Source organism: Labeo rohita, unplaced genomic scaffold (genome assembly GCF_022985175.1).
Source record: "Labeo rohita strain BAU-BD-2019 unplaced genomic scaffold, IGBB_LRoh.1.0 scaffold_121, whole genome shotgun sequence".
Classification (NCBI taxonomy): domain Eukaryota; kingdom Metazoa; phylum Chordata; class Actinopteri; order Cypriniformes; family Cyprinidae; genus Labeo; species Labeo rohita.
In genome coordinates this window covers 91,805-111,003 of record NW_026127351.1, presented here as the reverse complement: position 1 = coordinate 111,003, position 19,199 = coordinate 91,805, and the positions used below count along the sequence as shown (strand labels likewise).

Below are 19,199 nucleotides of genomic sequence, written 5' to 3'. Positions count from 1 at the left end.
AAATAAAATTAAAAAAAATAAATAAAAATTGCAAAGTCAAAATATTGATCAAATTTACAGAAACAGTTATAACTATATAAACTTCAATAGTAGTTTTCATAAATGCTCATATCTAAAAGCTTTTATCAAAGGTTATACTAGATAAACAGGATACGTTGCTGAAATGCTGGTCATTTTTAATCTGCTTGCTCAACAACATTTCTGTACCAATGTTATATGTTAGCAAAGTTAACAATAAAGCAACTTTAAAACGTTTCTTTATTGTGTATGAACTAGTGTATGGCTTCAGTATTTCATATGCACATGTGGATGCTAAAATGCCTGTCAGCTCTTGCATCTTTTTGTCTTTTATATGTACTTGTACAATATCAACATTTATTGACAGGTTTTGGGAAATTCAATACATACATTTCTAAAATGTATTACATATACATAAACATCTTTATATGGGATAGATGTATGTTAATGTATTAAATTGTTCTAATTTCTAATATGTTTCAAATATGTTTGTTCTTCATATGAATATATATTTTATACAGTATATGGAAATTGGGTCTGTCAAAGCTAAAGCATCAACTCTTGCGATTAATTATAAATCTTTAACATGTTATAGGGGTCATGAACTGCATTTTTTATTTTTATTATAGTATAATGTTCTCTGAGGTCCACTTACGATATTAGCCAGCTTTTTACATAAAAAGGCTAATAGACTATTTTCTATTCTGTTTTTGACCATCTCTGCAGAAGAGTGATTTTATAGGCATTTAAAATTCGGAAGTTAAACGCCCATTGCTGTGATTGGCTAACCATTTGACATATTAAAGTGCCCCTATTATGCCATTTTAAAGGTTGCTAATATTGTTTTAATAGACTCCCAAAACAGGTTTATATGTATGCAAGGTCAAAAAACACTTCAGTTTTCTCCAAAAATAGATTTAAATTTACCCCATTTCTAAATGATTCATAAACGACTCGTGCGAAGCAGTTCGAAGAATCAGTCTCTCTAAACCCCTCCTTTCCGTGAGCCCTCACTGCTGTGATTGGTCAGATGACGCAGTCCTTTATGATTGGTCTACCGCGTACAGCGTGTTGGAAAATGAAACGCCCATTGCCATAACTGACTGACAGCCCTGGATACTTGTCAATACATAGAAAAGATGGCATCGATTTTACCATAACAATTCCAGCCAGAGTCTGACGATGAAACGGCTGAAGTGGCTGATCGACAAGTTAGCACGGTCTACCGTAAAAAGTGCTCGCAATTTGCTTTTATAACCGAACCGGGCACACCTCTATGTTGTAAACTTCAACACTGTATAATGCATTAAGCGGTTTCACACCGAACGCGGAAAGCGCTGCGCTGACCGCTGGGTTCAGTGCAGCCCTTCAGACCACAGCGGCAAAAGTTCATTTGAACAACTCATTTGAACTTTGCTCCGCTGCGCGTCCGCTTTGGTCGAGGCAGAAACAAGCCGTCCTCGCAGGGTGGAAGCGATTAAAACGAATGGGTTTCATAGCACAGCGCTTTCCGCATTCGGTGTGAAAGCCGCTTTGTGCGCCATCGTTTATCATTACTCCAACTAATGAGAAAGACAGACAGTCAAGCTGCATCAATCACAAATTGTCAGACTACAGTGGGTCCACAGCTGAACAACAGAACGACAAAAGCCTGATTTAGCCGGTTAGCATGACATGTGCAGGGCTGTTACACAACATAACATACACAACTACGTATTTTGAACGATCGCTAGAAAATACAATCTTTGTAGATTCATCATCTTTTGGAAGTGAATATAAAACAGTTTTACTCACAGCGTAGGATACAGCGTCTTCCGTATAATGTACATGTAAATTTCCATGTGACGTAAACCCCATGGAAATTTATGGGCGGGCAAGTTGTTTGCGACGTAGAACGTGGGCGGACATTATGCAAATCTGTTACTTCGTGACGTGTGGCCCTAACAGAAAAAGATCTGAAATCCTGACGACTCGTTTAGGCAAATGTGAGTCGACTCTTTTTTTGATAGACAATAACTGTATGTATCGTGCACTGTCGGCTTCACAACTTTGCAGATAGTTTATGTTCACATACAGCTACATGACACACTGCACGAAAGATCATATTTGAAAACACATAATAGGGGCACTTTAAAATAATAGATGGACGATGCTGTGATGAGATTTACTCTGAAAAAAAAAAAAAAAAAAAAGTGTTGCTCTGGTTAAATATCTAAACACGTTTATTCACTTATATGTTTTGACATTACTGTTAGATCCAATATAGACAGACTCAGCACTGTAATATCTTTTACTTTCTGTCTCTCTGAAAAGCCTGTTAAAAAACGTATCCACAGTAAAGCAAATTAACAAACAGTGTTTCACTAATGTGATCTGAAGCTCTTTCCTAATGTGACACCACACAGATGCAGTCCTATTCTATATCTGAGGTAGGGGTGCGTGCAGGGCACAAACTAATGTAAATAAAGAAAAGAATGCATACACTGTAATTATGAAGCAGGGCGACATGTTTGTACTAGACAAGTGTGAAATTAATATGGATAAAAATTATATTTAGAACAACAAACTGACAAAGTCAAAAAAGTGTTAGCTTGTGCCTCGTTCTCTCCTACTCGAAGCACTCACTCGGCTTCTTACGTAAAAGAGAAACCGATTTGCAATGCAACGCAAGAACACTTGCATCCGATGTAGACACTGTGTTACAATCTTAAAAAGGATGTGTTGAAAACAACACAACCTGTTCTTTCTTAACACACCTCTGTGTCTAGTTAAGGACAACATATTTTGTGTTACTTTTAATTCAACCATGTGCTATTCCTGCTAATTGTCTACAATCTAATGTGTTTGTAGTTTCACAATTTGTGAACACAATTAACAGAAAAATGTGCTAAAAATTAACATCTCTTTTGAGAGTGTAGGATCACAAGGAAGGCAGTTCTTGTAATCCTTGCAGGTATCTCTAGGCTTTTGTTGATAGAGTAATCCTGTGTTTGGGCACCCCTGCCAGGGTGTGTCTTGCTTGAAGTACAAGGGAGGCATGAAATACTCTTAAACAATCTTTATTAAACATAAATACAAGGAAATAATCCAACTCAGGAACAGCCTAAACACACATATTAACAAAGTAGACCCGGCAAACAAAGATGGAACAAACAAGAACTTAAATACAGGGAATAATTACCAACACAGGTGCAAGGAATAAACAATCAAACTAAACAAGGACAGGAAAATGTCCAAATAAGGAAAACCAGGAAGAACTTTGGGGGCAAAATGGGTCCAAAAGTCTGACATTACTCCTCCCTCCCAAAAGGTGCGTCCCGTGCCATAACATAACCACCGGGGAAGGGGGTGGACGCCCTGGAGGCTGGTACATGACAAAGAACACAAAGGTCTCCAAGGCGGATCAGGGAGCTCAGGGGGCCATGGCAGGGCAGACAGTCGAAGGGGCCATGGCAGAACAGGGAGCTCAGGGGGCCATGGTGGGGCAAACAGTCCAAGGGGCCATGGCGAAGCAGAGAGCTCAGGGAGCCATGTCAGAGCAGATAGTCCAGAGAACCATGGCGGAGCAGGGAGCTTGGGGAGCCATAGCAGAGATGGCAGTCCAGGGAGCCATGGCGGAACAGCCTCCATGGACTTGACCTCGACCCAAACAGGAATTTAAATACAGGTGATAATTTCCAACACAGATGCAAGGAATAAACAATCAAACTAAACAAGGACAGGAAAATTATCAAATAAGAAAAACCAGGAAGAAGTACAGGAAAACGGGTCCAAAAGTCTGACAACCCCTGATGTAGACAATAATGTAGACAGACTAAATCCAGAAGAACTGTGGCAGCATCTCCAAATAGGGCTGGGCAATATGGCCAAAAATATCACAATATATATTTTTTTCATATCAGTCGATATCGATAAATATCACGATACATGTCAAATTTTTATTTCTTTCAAGTTTAAAGGCAGGTTTCTGCTACAATGTGAAAGTTGTAAAACCTTAACTTAATTTTCCTTAACAAAATAAATGTCTTAATACAATATTGTTTTTGAGTAATATTGTTTTAAATCAAGAAACAGGTCTGTGTTACCTGATAATATTAATAATAAGGTTACACTTTATTTCAATTGTCCACTTTAGACATTCTACTAACTATAAGTAACTTTGCAACTACATGTCTACTAACTCTCAGAGCAGACTGTTAGGTTAGGTTTAGGGTAGGTAGAATAAGCTGACATATACTTGCAAAGTTTAGAAGAGTGTTAGAAGATATTGAGCAGACCGTCTACTAATACTCTAATGACTAGTTGACATGCAGTTGCAAAATTACTTACTGTTAGGAGAATGTCAAAAAGTGGACTCAAAGTGTTACAATAATAATAATAATAATAATAATAATAATAATAATATAAAAATGTTGTCTCTTGGAAATACACATTTGATAGTAGCTTGAGTTAGGATGCAGATTTATGTTCATTATCAAAATGAAGTTCCAAGAATAGGTTCAGGAGGAGCCTAATCATTCAGTCCTGTCAATCATCATTATGAGCCTATATAAGCAGCTCTCACTGCACCGTCCCAGCATCAGTTCTTCTGGCATACGACCCCGCCCTGTCACCTGAACAGCTTCCCCACCCGACGAACACCCGTACTTCTCCAACTAACAATGCTCTGCAAAATCACGCTTAATCTGACTCCACTTTAAGCTTTCAACAAGGAAAATCGAGCTTGTCAATGATGTCCTGCAGATTTGCCCAGCCGCCTCCCTCAAACACGCTTCTCCTGCCCGGGTAACATAAGTTAGAAATGCGCGCACTACAGCCGCTACAGTTCCTAACGTTATCCAAATTACAGATAAACCGCTTTCACCCATTAAATCTATCGCTCTTAAAACAGGAACGCAGACAGTTGCATGTTTGAGGCACGCTCGCAGCATCAAATTCAGCTCTGCTTACCTTATCCGTCACTCCTTCCGGCCCAGTCACTGCTCCGAGCGATTTCACTTTGCATTCCGAAAGTGTTTATAATGATCTCATTCTTAAGCAGTATTCCCGAAATGTATAATCTTATTGCATAACTTACAAATCGTGAGCGTGTAATAGCTCAGTGTCATGTGCTTCTATTCTACAGCTTACGGTAATGATAGACACGTCAATCTGAACAAATGATTCAATCCAATGTGCTCCAGCTGTTAAACAGTGTCCGATTGGTCTCAACATATAATCCCCACTCACTGCATCATAGATCGAGCTCCCTCTAGTCAAATTACTGTTGTTTTTCAAATTAAGTTTTTAATTTTGAATCATCGTTGCGGCCTAACCGGATCCCATCTCAGCTTTAGTCAAATAGCATGACACCCACTCCATAAACATTTGCTTAAAATCTATATGTCGCTTTATATTGTGAATAGGCTCGTTTGATTGGAGATGAACCACTTTAAAAGTGTGATTATTATGCCTTATATTTTGTGTTTTGTATAGTTATAATCTAAATCTATAATCTATAATGTAATATTTTGTGAAGTTTGTGAATAATCTTAAACGTTGTACAAAGCATACTGGGTTCACCGTTTACATTCATGTACATGGCTTTTTCATAAACTAAATCAAATTTACTGGGTGCATTCCACTAATTGAGATTTTAATAATATCTATCTTGACTATCCATTATCATGCTTTTTCAGATCTCCATCAACTAAAGTGGTAATTCCCCTTTTCATACCATTGAAAGAATAAATAAATAAATTAAAAAAATGAAGCCCTTCAATATGTTAGCAAAGTTTAAATCAATTGTCAAGAATGACTGAACACTCCCTGTCCACGACTTTGCTCCTGCTATTTTACCTTGCTTCACCCAAAACACACCCATCTTCGTTCATCTTCATTTTCTTCCTCCTCAGTTGTCTCCAAGGTGGCCCCTAGCATTAAGAATTCTCAGAGGCATTCTTCAGGACTGATCCCAGGGAGGAAATTTTGAGAATTGTGGACATTGTAAAGAAATCCAGCTCTAAAGTGATTGTTGCTTTTGTTTCCTATTCAGACATGGAAATTCTTCTAGGGGAAATAGCTCAACAGAATATTACTGGACTACAGTGGATTGGTAGTGAATCATGGATCTCTGATATGAACATTGCTACTGGTAAATGGCAACAAATTCTTAGAGGGTCCATGGGCTTTGCCATTCCAAAAGCTGAGATAAGAGGCCTAAAACATTTTCTGACTAAACTTAACCCGTCTTCTGACATAGAACTGCATAAAGAGTTGTGGGAAACTATATTTCAATGTAAACTTCCTCCACAAGAAACTTCTGGAAGCCAAATTATGTGCAAAGGCAATGAAAGTTTTAACAATGTGCAGAACCAGTACACAGATGTCACAGAATTACAAATTGCCAATAATGTTTACAAGGCTGTGTATGCTGTCGCTTATGCTTTGAACAGCACACTCAGTTGTTCAAAATGGGACTCAAACCAAAGCAAATGCCTGGAGAAAGTCAACAACACGTGGCAGGTAGCATGATTTGCATAGATGTGAAAACGGTCATGTCAGTTGTACTCAGAATTCCATGAATTTATATACATGCTTTTACAGGTACTTAATGCCTTGAGGGAAGTGAGTTTCTTCACTGAAACAGGTGAAAAGGTGTTCTTTGATAAAAATGGAGATCCGGCAGCAAGGTATGATCTGTTGAACTGGCAGCAGGGGGATGATGGTACAACACAGTTTGTTAAAGTGGGTTTCTATGATGCATCTTTACAATCAGAATTTCAGCTTTCATTTAACAACATCAGCATAGTGTGGGCCAGAAATCAACACCAGGTACTTTTTTTTTTTTTTTTTTTTTTTTTTTTTTTTTTTTTGTGAGCAGGTCTGTAGACTTGAAGTATCTTACCAAAATCTTTGTTGTGGTACAAATTTTCATGTTTTACAGGTACCTGTGTCTGTGTGCAGTGAGAGCTGTCCCACAGGCACTAGGAAGGCTGTGCAAAAAGGAAAACCTGTCTGCTGTTATGACTGTATTCCATGTGCAGAAGGAGAAATAAGTAATAAGACAGGTATGGTACAGGAATGCATAACATCAGTAAGCAATAGTGTACAATCTAAAATAATGTTTATGTTTACATTTCCTCCTCAGATTCAGTGATGTGTCTCAAGTGCCCCCCAGAATTTTGGTCAAACAAATGGAAAGATACATGTGTCCCAAAACTTGTGGAATTCCTATCATTTGAAGAAGTGATGGGAATTATTCTAGTACTGTTTTCTTTATTGGGTGTGTCTTTTACATTAGGTATTGCAGTAGTTTTCTTTGTACATAAAGACACCCCCATAGTAAAAGCCAACAACTCAGAGCTGAGCTTCCTGCTGCTCTTCTCATTGACTCTGTGTTTTCTCTGTTCACTTACTTTCCTTGGACGGCCCACTGAGTGGTCCTGTATGTTGCGTCACACAGCATTTGGGATCACTTTTGTCCTCTGTATCTCCTGCGTTTTGGGGAAAACAATTGTTGTGTTAATGGCCTTCAGGGCTACACTTCCAGGAAGTAATGTCATGAAATGGGGTACCACCTCCAGTCTCGTCCGGTTTCCACCCTCAGACTAACGGCCAGACGGAGCGGGCCAACCAACAACTGGAGCGCTTCCTCCGATGTTTTGCCAGTGAACACCAGCGCTCCTGGGCCAGCTACCTCGTCTGGGCCGAACTATCAAACAACCTCCACACCTCCACCTCCACCGGCCTAAGCCCATTCGAGGTATGCTACGGGTTTCAACCTCCCATATTCGAACATCAGGAGCCGGAGGTTGAAGTCCTGTCGGCCCAACAGTTGGTCCGCCGGTGTCAGCGGCTCTGGAACCACGCTCGGGCTGCCATTCTTAAGACCAACCGACGCTACATCACGCAGCACCGCCGCCGACACCCTCCGGGACGATTGTTCCACGTAGGTGACAGGGTCTACCTCTCCACCCGGAACATTAACCTTTGCACGGACTCCAAAAAACTCACCCCTCGTTACATTGGCCCCTTCAAGATCACCCACCGTCTGAACCCTGTCACCTTCCGGCTCCAGCTGCCTGCTTCCCTCCGGATCCATCCCGTATTCCACCAATCTCAACTAAAACCTGTTTTTTTTTTTCTCCACTATCTCCCCAGGTCCCTGCTCCCCCCCCCACCCCGGATCATTGACGGTGGTCCTGCTTACACCGTCCGGAGAATCCTCGACTCGCGACCCCGGGGCCGTGGCACCCAGTATCTGGTGGACTGGGAGGGCTACGGTCCAGAGGAGCGGTCTTGGGTCCCCGGGCGGTTCATCTTGGATCCAGCCCTCATCCAGGACTACCGTCGTCAGGTATCCTCCTCCCCGGGTCCGTCTGGTGCCGGCCCTGGAGGGGGGGGGGTACTGTCACGCACCGGATTACGTGAGGTCACGAGGTCCCGGAAGTAATCTCCGTGGGTATATAAACAGGAAGGTTGGTTTGTCACCAGACATTGAGTTCATGCGGGACTCTTTTGAAGGTCGTCTCTTCCCTCATCATCTCTACTCACGTGAGTACCGCTCTCCGGAGCTTTTGTGTGTTTGTCTGTGTGCGTGTGAGAACGCGGATTTCCTGGTGGGAATCTTAACTCCTTTGTCGGAGCAGATAAACTGCATGGTTACCTGCTTGTTCGTGCACATCCGCGTTCGAGCTCTCCGCCACGCTACACAGGGACCTTTCCTCGATCTTTCATTTCCTGTCTTGCCTCCGTGACACCTATTAATATACCAGATAAGTTAAAATATATAGTTAAACCACTAACACTGTGTTTTAATGGGTTTAAATATTTAGGTATTCACATTGATTTAACACATGATGATATGTTCAAAAAAAAATACTCTACACTTCTGGACAGAGTGAAAGATGACATGCAGAAATGGAAAGATTTACCATTATCATTAATAGGCAGAATCAATGTTGTAAAAATGAATATCTTACCTAAATATATGTATAAATTTCAGTGTCTCCCCTTGAACATTCCCAAGTCATACTTTAAGGAACTAAACAAAGTATTTTCAAACTTTCTGTGGAAAGGCAAAAACCTGAGAGTAAAACTTCTTAAACTTCAAGCACCATATAAGAAAGGTGGGCTGAACTTGCCAATTTTAGACATTATTACTTAGCATCGCAATTTCGGGCTATATAGATCTGGCTCCACCCTGATGAGGTTGATACTAGATGGACAGATACAGAACAGTGGGAGATGAGTTCCATCCCACTAAGGGTTGTTCCTTTTTTGGGGTCAAAAAGTTATTTATCTACATTCACTAAAAATAAATTAATACTTAATACATTTTCTACCTGGGTAGAATCACATAATCTATGCAGTTTTAATACTGTCCCACTTAGACATTTACCTCTTTGTGAAAACCCTATTGTTCCTCCTGGTATTGCTGATAGCATCTTAAAAGCATGGGTGAGTAAAGGAATAAAGACACTGGAGGACTTGTATGCCAATGAGTCCTTAATGAGCTTTGAATTGCTATCCCAGACATATAATATTCCTAAACATAATTTTTTCAAATATTTGCAAGTCAGACATTGGGTCAAAGAGATCACCCCTAAGACATTTCCCAAAATTCCAACATTATCGCCGTTTGAAAATGTTATGTTTAACAAGATTGTGTTCTCTCCGAGAGGTATTGCTTCTGTAGGATATAGTAAATTAACAAACAATTTTAAGCCATTTGACAATGTTGTCTTGAAGCAGAGATGGGAGAGAGATCTTGACTGCACATACAGTCCGGTAGAGTGGGAGTGTGTTATGGAAAGAATGCAGACTACTTTTATATCCACCAAACACAGACAAATCCAATTTAATATTCTGCATCGAACGTATTATACTCCTCACAAACTCCACATGTTAAACACTTCTATACCTTCCAAATGTCAAAGGTGTAAAACATTTGAAGGCAATTTACTTCATATGCTTTGGGATTGTCCTGTATTGAAGGATTTTTGGGAATATATAATTGATATATCGTCAAAGGTTATTGGTAGCCCAATCAGTTATGATCCTAGAGTTTAGGTATTAGGGGATACTGAGTCATTAGATTTGTCTCATCATAAAAAATATTTCATACTTTTGGCTGGTACAGCTGGGAAAAATATATATTAGTGAATTGGAAGTCAACTCATTCTCCATCTAAAAAAACATTGGATCAACGAACTCCTTTCATATTGCACCCCTGAGAAAATACTTTTCAATGTTAGAAAATCACCAAAATCTTTTGAAAAAATTTGGGGCTCTTTTCTGGAGCATTTACCTTCTCTTGTTGCAAAATAACTGAAAGGAATTCATTTTTATTTTTATTTTTATTTATTTATTTATTTTTTTATTATTATTATTTTTTTTGTCTTTCTTTGTTTTTGTCTTTCTCTTGTTATTGAAGAAAAATGTTTGTAATATTTGTTTATACAACATGTTTTGCTTCACATTACATTTGAAAATAAAACTATGAAAAAAAAAGTTTGCAAAATGCTGCATGGCTGATGTTTATTTTGTACGTACGATGAAGAACAGTCTCCAGTGTTAAAATCCTGTTGTTAAGGACTTTTAGAGTAAAGAGTTAAACTTGTGGTGTTGAATTTGAGAGGATTAACACTAGCTAGTGTAAACAGCGCCCTCTGGCTGGTGTAAATACGCAGAGTTACTCTTATTAACACTGTTGAGTGTTATCGGTCACATTCGGGACATTTGCTCACCCATCTGAAATATTTTTCACAGACACCATTTTCTTTGCTCGCGATGCGGAGCATAATGAGGACGGGAAACAGTGAAATACAGCATTTAATCTTACTCACAAAATGTGTTTTGTAATATCATATCATTTAATAACGATATTTATTTCTCAGAGAGATATTTTCTTTCACTCACGATGAAGAGGAGACAAGTTTTATCAAGGAAAACACCAATATACAAGTAAGTATTTTATCTAAGTTGCGATATGTATTTTGTAAGATAATATTACTTCATGACGATATTTATAACATTATGCTGTTCGCGCCTAAACGAGCCTAAACGTTTCTCACAGACTTGAATTGCAATGCGGTGCTGATGCAGAGGTCGCTTTTGATAGGGAAACTTAAGGGGTAAGTGTTTTACCTCATTTAATATATGTATTTTTATAACATAACATTGATGAATAGTGACATTTCTGTGTTGTGCACTCCTAATTTTATTTTTTTTTTCAGAGATATTTTCTTTTACCCACGATGCGGAGCAGACGGGGAAGTTGGTTTTATCAAGGAAAACACCTGAAGTAAGTGTTTTACCTCATTTACATTATGTATTATATAGGATAATATTACTTCATGAAGATATTTGTGTGCTGTGTGCACATAAACGAGCCTAAACGTTTCTCACAGATTTGAATTGTTATGCAGTGCAGACGCAGAAGTCACTTTTAACAGAGAAACATAAGTAAGTGTTTTACCTAATTTAAAATATGAATTTTATAATTTCATACTGATTTATAGCTATATTTATCTGTTGTGCACTTCTAAACGTTTTCCCAGAGAGATATTCTTTCACTCGGGAGATGATGTGCTTGAAGAGTATGAAGTCACCAATACATTAAGTGGGACGAGAAGAGCTTTGTTAGGACACATACCAGAAACAAGGGTAAGCCACAATTGCATATTTTAAGATTGTTGATTGTCATGCTTAATTTTTTTGATTATTAAACTATGATAAAAAGTCTGATCTCCTTCTATCAAATGTGAGTTTTTGGTATGCTTGCACTGCCATTTATTTATGTGCTGTCCCATTCATGTGCATTCATGTTGGTAGGAGGAGTCCAACCTCAATGCAGAGAGAGATCAGTACGCTTATTATTATTATTATTATTATTATTTTTATAATATATATACATACATTTACAGTGAATTAAATGATTTTCCTTAAAGCAGTAGGTCACCCAAAAATTAAAATTGAGTCAACATTTACTTAGCCTTGGCCTTGTGTTGCCATATGCCTTTCTTTCTTTTTTGGACCACAAAAGGCGATTAAAAAAATGCCCTGAACAAAGTTATCCATATAATGTCAGTATATGTCTTCTGTAGATTATTCAAAATATAATTTTTTTTGTGCTTCTCAAAAGACAGGAGGTCCAAAATAATGACAGAATTTTCAGTTTTGGGTGAACTATTTAGAATTGTATTTTATTGTATTGTCTAGATTTAAACTGACAGTCTGCCTCCCGAACAGTAGGAGGTACAGGGTTCCCGCGGGTCCTTAAAAAGTCTTAAAAAGTCTTAAATTTAGTTGATCAAATTTAAGGTCATAAAAAGTCTTAAATTGTACAAGAAAGTCTTAATTATGATTAAGAGGTCTTAAATTTTAGGCACGGAAAGACCAGAATTGCGATTCAGCTTAGTGTCACGATTAAACTTTAAAAGGCTGTGATTGATTTCGTTAAATAAACATGAGCGCTGCGCGTTCAAAGTCCGGTGCCGAGCTGCTTTGTGTACTGCGGTTACCGGGGAAACACATGTCTGCAGTTCCGAATGTGCCATCTGCTGGCAGAGATTGAATGTGCATTTTCAATATGCCTGTTGTTTTGAGTAGGGTATTCTTACAATACAGGAGGCTGTAGTTTCAGGACCGCATTTCTAGGACCCTGTAATTTTTTTTTAATTATTTATTTTTATTTTATTTTATTGTATTTATTTATTTGTATTATGTATGCATTAACAGCTCATACTATTTGTAGCAGTAGCTATTCAATTCTGTATATTATTATTTTTAAGGAAATACTGAATTTAGTTGTTTAATTGTATACACTTAATTATTGTCCTAACCAACTCCTAATCCTAAACTTACCCCTGAAATATTTAGCCTAATTTGTTTCAATATATTCTAGACTTCAGTTCATTAGCCGCTGCGCTTCATGTCTGATGTGTGACCCACTTAACAAAGTGAAGTAAACAGTAAAACAATTGCCATACAAATTAGTGTCTTTATTAGTACTTTAATAAATTTAAAATAATTTGAATACAAATACTAATTTACAACATCCAGCAGCACAATGAACTGTTTTGGACAGTTTAATGGGCTAAATGGAGATTGCTGACACCCCTTTGAACACTCAAGTTTATGTCAGCTTTTACATTAAAAATAAGATGGAAAGATTAAATAAAAAAATATATATATTTTCATTGGATCTAGTCTTTGCGTCTGTTTGATATTTCTTTGTTGAAATGGAATTGCTAGATGGCGCTGTCTCCAAAAATAGGGTCCCAGAAATGTGGTTTTGCAGGAACATAGTATTGAGGTTGTTTTTGTTCAGACCAAAGTGAAAAGCTGTTATGATCTGGTCGGTGAGCTGCGGGTCGCTCACCACCAGACGTCACTCTCGCCTTTTTGTCACGCACGGACTGTCACACTACACCCCGGACTACACTCCCCATCAGCCATTGCACTTCACCCCCGTCCAATCAGAGACAGTATAAATACCCCGGTCTTCCTGTCACTCCTCGCCGAGTATTGTATTGTTTATCAGTCATACAAAGCGTTTCTCAGTGTCTAGTTTCCTTGTCGTTGTCTAGTTTTGAACTCTCACCTGCCTGACCAGTCTCCTGCCTAGCCCTTCACGGATATCGTTCGCCGCTGGTTTGACCCTCGCCTGTTTAAGGATTACTCTTGTCTCGCCGTCCATACACCTGTCTGCCATTGATTTACCCTGCCTGCCTGACCATGTCTTTGTCACGTCCTTTAAATAAAAGTGTGCACATGGATCCGCTTGTCTCTCGTCTCACTCCCACCGTTACAAAAGCGACCTATGTTTTTACCCTGCAAACATGCTGAGCTGTAAATGTGAACTGGTGGATCAGTTAGAAGATAATTCATCATAAAAATCTAAACACTAACATGTATTTGTATGTTTTTTAAATTAATATAATAATGTATTGATAATAATTGTTTCAATTAATAAAAGGAATACTTTTTTCTATTTACTTAAAAATTGACACTTTAAAGAAATGTGAAATGTATCACTTTATAAAACCTTTTGTTTTTTTTTAAATCGTTTTTTACAGTAGTTTACAGTCATTTTACAGTTTAATATTTAACCATAGACATTGCCTTACCCTGCTCATATGGTATTAATTTTATTTGTGCAGGTCTTGAAAAGTCTTAAATTTGAGCTTAAAAATCCTGCAGCAACCCTGAGGTAGATTATTCCAGAGTTTGGGAGCTAAATAGGAAAAGGATCTGCCACCCACAGTTGATTTTGATATTCAGGGTATTATAGACTCTGGGCTTGAATCTTGTCAGTTTAAATCTACCTGTAGATTAAAGACCCATCTCTTTAACCTGGCTTATACGTAATACACTTACACATTTCTATAATTCAAATCCGTTAAAGGATTGTTAGGCTGCATTAATTAGGTCAGCCAAAACTGGGAACATGTAAAAAACATGTATTGAAAACACTAAATGTGTTTCAATTAAAAAAATAATAATAAATGTAAACATGTATTGTTTTGTGGGTTTAATTTTTAATATTTTCACCTGAACACTGGTATTGTGTAGACCAGTTACTCCATGAGTGCTAAATTTGAACACCAACTTTGGTGTTTTCATCATCCGTTCTGATGTTAATATTTTACATTTTAAGAGTTTGTTAGTAACACTGTCAGGGTGTTAAAAATGTCAACACTTTCAAAAGTGTTAGTTTAATGCTTTACCAGTGGTATCCATATATACACTGGATAAGTGTTAATTTTAACTCGAGTTAAATTCACTCGTTAAAATTTGTAGTGTGGACATAAAAATAGCTAATTTAAAACAGTAAAACATACTAATTGTGATGTGACAATAAGCATCTGCAAATCTCAATCAGAAATCAGAATCATTTTTATTGTCAAGTAAAACAAAAAACGTGAAAAATACAAATGTCTTTTCTTACACTCCTTTCATAATAGTTGCAAAATCAGCTCAAATGCCACCAAACACAAAGCCACAGTGTTGTTTGCAGTCATCAATCTAAATATTCCTTCAGTAAGTTGCTGTTCCTTTTTCACAAGCTTTGAAGAAACCAGTAACAATATAATAAATCATAATGAAAAAGAGTAAATAACTGTACATGTGAGACATTTTGCGATGGTTAAATTTAATGACTTTCTAAAAAATGATCTAATAATAGAGTAGCATTTACATTTATCAGTATATCTCCCAAGTGTGTGGAGCAGCAAAAACAACTGCACAATGAAATAATACTGAAATCATATCACTTAATTAGTACTATATATGATACTATTAGATATCGTAATTTCCCATAATCCTGCATTTTTTTTTTTTTTTTTTTTTTAATCATTGCATTGTGTTGTGTTTTAGAGTTAAAGAAAATGCCCATAAACTCAACAGATGATGCCCTGGCTTCAAAATTAATAGTACTTTTTCTAGTTTTCAGTGGGTTTATTTTTCATAATAATTGCACCAACAGCTGTACCAACAGCTCCACCAGCAGCTATACCAGAAGGGCCACCAATAATTCCAACAGCTGCACCAATACCACCACCAATTATTGCTCCAATGCCAGGAAGACCTTTAACAAGTGCAAAAGCTGAAAAAGAAAACTTAGATTTATGCTGTTGATAAAACTGATTAAATTCATGTTGTTGTTGTTGTTTTCTCTCTTCTTCCTCTTTGTGTCTCTCTGCTTTAAGTTTTTCTAGCTCAGATTTATGTGTAGCTTCCATCTCTGATCTGATTCTCTTCTCTGTCTCACTTCTCATTCTCTCAATCTCCTCTTCTCTTTGTTTCTCCTCTTGATGTTTTCTCTTTTCTTCCGCTTGTCTGAATCTGTGAGCATCTTCATACATTCGATTACTGTAATATCCTCCTCCATTCTGCTCTATCATTGTGTCAATCTTCTGCAGTAGATCATTCACCTGCTCACGGTTATTCTGATCTTCATTATTGAAGATGTGGAATCTGCCTCCACACTGATCAACTAGATGTCTTAATTTACTGCTGTCCTTAATCAACTTTTCTATGGTTTCCTGTTTTAGTAGATCTCTATATGTGAATAGAACAATGGCATATTTTAACACCTCCTGACCAAACATCATCTCAATTTGCTGAGGAATCTGCTGCTCCTGATTAGTGAATCTCATATTCACAGGAAACACAATGAGAAAAGCATGAGGTCCAGGACTGGATATATAAACACATCTTGCTATCTGCATTGATAAATCTTTATGTTTCATCTTTGTTCCAAAGAATCCAGGAGTATCAACTAGAGTCACAGATCTGCCTGAAACAGTGGCGTGAACATCTGAACATTCAGTTGTTACTGAATTCATTCTCATCCCAGATTTAAACACTGTCTGTCCCAGTATTGTGTTTCCAGATGTACTTTTCCCAACACCAGTTTTACCCAGAAGAACAATCCTTCTAGATGACGGACTGGAAGTAGGAGTGTCTGGTTCATCATGAGTGTTTGGACTGATGAAACTGATCAGACTCAGATCTGATGATGTATAAACGAGAAAAACACATGGAAGTATTTACAGGACAGCCATTTAGGATATATTAGAATATATGATAAATGTCTTGGTGAAATTCAGAGATCAAACCAGCAAGCTTCCAATTACAATCACTTAGCTTTAATCACAAACCACAACAGTGATCACATCTGAAACATGTTGTATTAATCTGGAGATCAGGTTTGTAATGCTTTTCCTCATTTACCAAAACTGAAATATCATTGATTTATGAAAACATTACAATTGAAATGTATTGTTGAAAATGATTTAAATAGTCAAAATAAATAAAATATAATACTAAATGAATAAAATATAATTATATAAATAAATTTATATAGCATAATTGATGTTTTTATTATACATCGACACATTAACAAAACAGATTTTATGTTATTTAGTGGTAACATCAATGACAACAACAAAAACAAATATATATATATATATATATATATATATATATATATATATATACACATATACATATATCATCACATCATACCCTGTAAAAACTTTAACCTTTTGTCACATTACACCCTGGAAAATAAAATAAATTAAGTCTAACTTTTTTGAGCTGCATGTACACATTATAACCCTCATAATTAAAGTTCATTAAATTCTGAGGTTTAGAATTATACAATGGGATTATTCCCCATTATTTGGAGAATGCTGTTCTTAAATCACTAAGCATAGTGTAATGATTGACCACCTTTCTGTGATAATTTATGGATTTATTATTTGCAACTTGACCACTCCCTTGCAGCGCTGACAAAACAACCATGCAGTAGTTTGTTTTCATTAATTACAAATCCAGATACTGTGATGTAAAGTAATTCAGAAAAAAAAATTCTGTTTCTGTTCTTAAGTATCTATTTGGCTACAAATTTGAATGAATATGAAAACCATTAGCAACTTGTCCTCCAATTCTTCAAAACTTGTATGAATTTCCTTCTTTTTTTTTAACATAGAAGCCAATATTTTGAAGAATGCTGGTAAATAAAAAAGTTGATGGTAGACATTTATGTTTTATTGTATTTTTTCTTTTGTGTTCAACAGAGAAAAAAAATAAATAAATAGCAGATAGCAGACCTCTGTTGTAGCCCATACTCAAACACTGACAAACATAATGAATGTTGGAGTATAAAATATAATGTTTCAGGTTTTTAAAAAATAATACTGCTAATAATAAAATTATACAAAATAAAACTAGGTCTGTGCCATTTTTGCCTTTATTGGTAAAAATTATTATAGGATTTTATATGACTCACCCTTGAAATTTCTCTGGAGAATTTTTGCCAGCAGTAATCTAGCTTGGTCACTAGGTCCTCTCTTGTTGAACACATAGTATCTCTGATCATATTTCTTAACAAGTTTCGTCAGTGCTTCAGTCTCATTGATGAATTCTTTTATTGTCTTGTTTTCATCCTCCAGTTTGTCTCCTCTGCTGAAGAGAATCCAAGTTTTATTCAACCGTTTTTCTCCCAGCAGCTTCTCAATCTTCTCCACATTTTTTCTCACTTCTTTAGTGAAACTGTCAGCTTTGATGACCAGCAGAAACACACAGAGACCTGATTCACATTTCTGAAGAACATTTTCAAGTTTCTGCTGAATCTCTTCTTCACTTATGTCTGTATCAAACAATCCTGATGTGTCGTAAACAGTGACTAGAACTCCACCAACATTACTAGATTCAACAGCAACATCTGAGCTGGAACCTGGCTTTAATGTGAAAGCTTGTGTTCCCAGTATTGTGTCTGCTGCTGTGCTCTTTCCAGCTCCTTCCTCCCCCAGTATCATCAAGTTCAAATGTTCTTTTGATTCCATTGTTGATATGTGACCTAAAGCTAAATAGTAAAAGTCGAATGTCAGACATTCACATTTCCAATCACAATTCACTGCACAAAGAAAGAAAGAAAGAAAGAAAAAGAAATATATTTTCAGGATACTGTGTTTGTCAAATGTCAAACTGGTTCTGTTTATGTTTGTTTCAAATTATTTCATTAATAACAAATTTCATAGACTGAAGTTGAAAGGCATTGGGTTGCGGACAGTAACATACATTTGAAACATTTATCCATTTGTTGGATAATGGTGGATGCATTTATTAATATAATATTTTTAGCCAAATTTCATCTTATACATTAGTGGCATGGTAAATAATTCTAAATGTTATTGAAATATATTTTAATACACCAAGCAACTAAATATAAATAAAAATTAAGCAATGAAGTCAAACCTGAGAGTGGATGTCTCTCTCTGTATGTTAATCTGTCAACCTTCTGAAGTCCAAATAAGAAATGAAAGCTCTGCTGGTCTTTAAATAGACACGTTAACACTGTGGTTGGTGAAATCACATGACTTATCAGAAAGTGATATTATTTTCTTTACCTACACTAATTTACTGGTAATAATATAGAAGTTTAGTTCTGTAAACTTTTGCTAAATCCACAACAACTGTTTGTACTTGAATGTGTTCTAAACCTTTTCAGCCCACACCGAAAGAACCTATATAAACATATATGTTTTAATATAGGTTTTGATATAGGTTTTTAATATATGTGACATATATAAAATTGGCCGTTTTCCTATATTATATGTACATATATCTACACATATATGTGCATATATGTACATATAATATAGGAAAACGGCCAATTTTATATATGT

General features: G+C 36.7%; 2 protein-coding genes across 2 annotated transcripts; one reads left to right on the top strand and one right to left on the bottom strand.

Annotated features, from left to right (window-relative positions):
* The first annotated feature begins 3,389 nt into the window (after positions 1 to 3,389).
* On the top strand, positions 3,390 to 7,611 carry LOC127157822 (extracellular calcium-sensing receptor-like). Its single transcript, XM_051101034.1, has 6 exons — positions 3,390 to 3,550; positions 4,576 to 4,661; positions 5,942 to 6,522; positions 6,604 to 6,831; positions 6,944 to 7,067; positions 7,148 to 7,611. Exons 1-6 carry the CDS (start codon positions 3,390 to 3,392, stop codon positions 7,609 to 7,611), a joined length of 1,644 nt encoding a protein of 547 aa, XP_050956991.1.
* A 7,789-nt stretch (positions 7,612 to 15,400) lies between these two features.
* On the bottom strand, positions 15,401 to 18,799 carry LOC127157823 (GTPase IMAP family member 4-like). The gene is made up of 3 exons (XM_051101036.1): positions 18,769 to 18,799; positions 17,801 to 18,376; positions 15,401 to 16,519 (listed from the first exon to the last, which is right to left on the bottom strand). Exons 2-3 carry the CDS (start codon positions 18,354 to 18,356, stop codon positions 15,447 to 15,449), a joined length of 1,629 nt encoding a protein of 542 aa, XP_050956993.1. The 5' UTR covers positions 18,357 to 18,376; positions 18,769 to 18,799; the 3' UTR covers positions 15,401 to 15,446.
* Positions 18,800 to 19,199: the final 400 nt, after the last annotated feature.

What these genes read in the sequence shown, in the direction of transcription:
- LOC127157822 (XM_051101034.1), top strand. Translation starts at nt 3,390, where the DNA reads ATGACAAAGAACACAAAGGTCTCCAAGGCGGATCAGGGAGCTCAGGGG. An exon ending in AAGTCAACAACACGTGGCAG is followed by an intron (nt 6,523 to 6,603) that starts GTAGCATGATTT and finishes ATGCTTTTACAG; the next exon opens with GTACTTAATGCCTTGAGGGA. An exon ending in GGGCCAGAAATCAACACCAG is followed by an intron (nt 6,832 to 6,943) that starts GTACTTTTTTTT and finishes CATGTTTTACAG; the next exon opens with GTACCTGTGTCTGTGTGCAG.
- LOC127157823 (XM_051101036.1), bottom strand. Translation starts at nt 18,356, where the DNA reads ATGGAATCAAAAGAACATTTGAACTTGATGATACTGGGGGAGGAAGGA. An exon ending in TCTCCAGAGAAATTTCAAGG is followed by an intron (nt 16,520 to 17,800) that starts GTGAGTCATATA and finishes ATACATCATCAG; the next exon opens with ATCTGAGTCTGATCAGTTTC.